General features: G+C 36.0%; 1 protein-coding gene across 1 annotated transcript in view; it reads left to right on the forward strand.

Annotated features, from left to right (window-relative positions):
* gxylt2 (glucoside xylosyltransferase 2) overlaps positions 1-1,009 on the forward strand; it is a 30,352-nt gene extending 29,343 nt beyond the window's left edge. The window contains exon 7 of the mRNA XM_007540978.2: positions 139-1,009. Within this exon, the coding sequence (XP_007541040.1) occupies positions 139-315 (177 nt within the window). The 3' untranslated portion in view covers positions 316-1,009. The remainder of the gene's footprint in view (positions 1-138) is intronic.
* The last annotated feature ends 2,377 nt before the right edge of the window (positions 1,010-3,386 follow it).

The raw sequence follows: 3,386 nt of genomic DNA on the forward strand, positions 1-3,386 counted from the left end.
AGCAGCTGAATTTTGAACCAATTGTAGTTTATGCAGAGTTTTCTGTGGCAGACCAAAAAGTAGAGAATTACAATAGTCTAAACGAGATGTGACCAAACTGTGGACCAGAACAGATGATGACTGATTGTTTCTCCACAGTTCCCCTTCGAGGACAACATGTTCCAGTCACTCTTCTATCCCATCCAGAACAAGTTCTTGGACACTGTCAACACTCTGTGTGGTCGGATTCCCCAGGTCTTCCTCAAGCAGATAGAAAATGCGATGAAGACGGTGTTTGAGGCGAATGTGGTGCGCCATGTCAGACCACACAAGTGACTGACGTTGGAGAGCTGTACTTTCTGTGGATTATGAGCAGCAAAGGGATATGTTGAAGCAAACTGGAGGTTGTGTGGATTGGTAGTGCTGGACACTATGGACCTCCTGGAATGGGTTACTTTACAAGACGATGGATGGACTGCGATGATTTGGTGGAATGAACAGATAGTGCCTTGCTAAAGTTTTTCCACCCCCTTTAACTGGTGTTTTATATTTTGCTACGTTTGCAATGCCAAGCTTTAATGTGTTTTATTAGGATGGACCAACACAAAGGAGTTTGATTAAGCACCCTAGTTAATACTTTCTCCAGCCAAATTTTTGCCCATTCCACTTGCACTGCAGAGCGTTCCTTGAACTAGGGATGTACCGATTCACTTTTTTCACTTTCGATACTGATACCAAGATATGAGGTTTAGCATCAGCTGATACAGTACAGAAAAGCAATGCTGAATTGACATAAGCAGTGTTATTTTTTTAACACAGACATCTACGTTCCTACCCTCATCTATGGTCATGAGCTTTGGGTCATGACCGAAAGGACGAGGTCCCGGATACAAGCGGCCAAAATGGGTTTTCGCCGTAGGGTGGCTGGGCTCTCCCTTAAAGATAGGGTGAGAAACTTAGTCATCCGGGAGGGACTCAGAGTAGAGCCACTGCTCCTTTACATCGAGAGGAGCCAGTTGAGGTGGCACGGGCATCTGATCAGGATGCCTCCTGGACGCCTCCCTGGTGAGGTGTTCCGGGCACGTCCCACCGGGAGGAGGCCCCGGGGAAGACCCAGGACATGCTGGAGGGACTATGTTTCTCGGCTGGCCTGGGAACTCCTCGGGGTTCCTCCGGAGGAGCTGGAACAAGTGGCTGGGGAGAGGGAAGTCTGGGCCTCCCTTCTTAAGCTGCTACCCCCGCGACCCGACCCCGGGTAAGCGGAAGAAGACGTACGTATGGACGTACGGATAATAAAAAATGCTATATAAAAATATAGCATTTTTAAAAATTAATATGCAAAGCTCTACTGTATATTCCTTTTACCTTTCAATTCAAATTAAATGTTGAAAAATTAAACATTTTTGCACTGGATAAAAAAGTAGAAAACTGGTTATCTATTATTACCTCAGTTCTTTTATTTCACTTCAAATATGCACTGTTTTGTGTTGGTCTGTCATAAAAAAAAATCATATCAGGCCGCATTGTGGTTGTAATTTGACAAAATATGTGCAGTTCAAGGAGCATGACTATTTAAGCAAAGGCACAATGCTGATCAATGATGCAACAGAATATTTTTGCCTTTTTCATCCTGTGGTTCTACAAAAATAAGAATGTATCACATAAATTCCCATGGGTAAAAAAAATAAATAATGAAGGTCGCACCTCATCAAAAACGCAGAAGAATATTTTTAGGCATATTTTTTTTGTTATGCATTTTCCAAATTGATATTTTTTCTCACTTTTCAGGCAATATTTAAAAACAAACGAGTAACTTTCAGAAATATTAACCTTTTAGCAGGATTTTGAATCATAGGCATGTAAATGAGAACAATCCAATAATTTGGGGTCTGTTCTGCAATTATGCCACCATCAGTATTAAGTACAACACAGTAAATTAAATATTAGATCCTTAAACTATACTTTGTGACATTAAAACAGGTTTTTATTATTATTCTTTTTAAGTGAATGTACACATTTTAAGCAACTTTGCTTGACTTAAATCAAACCAAATGTGGAAGGTTTTTGTATGGACTTAGTATGGTTGTGAATGTGCTATAAAAATATTATTGTGTACCATGTTTCCTATCAGAAGATTTGGAAGTGTGCGTGTGTTTGAAAAAGTGTCTCTGCTTGAAGGTTTGTTGTGTGCCTGAGTTGTTTTTTTATGAGTTATAATGGTGTAATTGTATCACATATTTCAACTTACAAACTTAAAATATTGTCCACATGTTTCTAAATAAAACAATATAATGTTTTGAAGCTGCTTTAGTCCAATTATTCTTACACTATATTCAATTAAAAAACTTGTTTGTCCTGAGAGGTAAAAAGTTGTCCCTGTATCTATTTTTCATTTATCCCTTTATCTATTTACCCATTTTTCATTAATCTATTTTTTTTATTTAACCACTTTTCAATTTCCCTTTTCATTTACCCAATTTTCTATTTTCCAGTTTCATTAATAAATTTTTCATGTATCTCTTTTTTATTTACCCATTTTTCTTTTATCTATTTTTCATTTAACATTTGTTTGAAAAATTTTAAATTTTCCATTTTCCAATTTCTCTTATTCATATAGTATTTCCTTATTTTCTTATTTATCACATTCTATTTTCCCCTCAAAACTATGGAATAAATTAGTATATGCATTCAAATGAGGCCCGTTTGTCAGATTTTCTTGAAGCCCGCATTTCTGTTTTTAAAAATACTTTTTTATTGGTGTGATTTAATATTATAATTTTAAATGTCTTAATCTCATTACTTGCACGTGAAAAAAATAATAAATAACAGAAATAAAGGCTTTCAAACATTCTTCTGTGTGATTAACCTATATAATGGGTTTCACTTTAGTGATAAAGTTCCTGAAATAAATGTGGTTTTCAGTAATATTCTAGTTTATTGAACGGGTCTGTATAGATTTGACCATGTATTTGTAAGTAAATATTAAAAAGATTTTAGCTGCTATATTGAACAAACACTCCACCATGGAAAAGGAGTTCAGATGAAGTATAATCTTTTTACCAGAACTTTATAGAATTACATAATGTAAAAAGGATACAAACTGTGTAGTATTGCTCTTTTATCTACTGACATACTTAGAATCTTGAATTACTTGGATAATAAGACAGAAAATAAGATGTGTGTTTTTTGTTTGTTTTTTTTTTATAAGAAATTGTGCCTTCTAGAGTTGTGTCTAGTGTAGGACAGACAGCATAAGTAACAAACAGTACTATCTAATATCTGGACAATATGGGGATACAAATTGGTGTTTTGTTCTTCTACAAGGTTTTTCTTTTATATATTTGTAAAACTTCCTCCCAGTGATATTTTAAATGCTGTGGGGATAGAGGGTGGTCCACTCACAGCTG

This window comes from Poecilia formosa, unplaced genomic scaffold (genome assembly GCF_000485575.1).
Source record: "Poecilia formosa unplaced genomic scaffold, Poecilia_formosa-5.1.2 Scaffold577, whole genome shotgun sequence".
NCBI lineage: Eukaryota > Metazoa > Chordata > Actinopteri > Cyprinodontiformes > Poeciliidae > Poecilia > Poecilia formosa.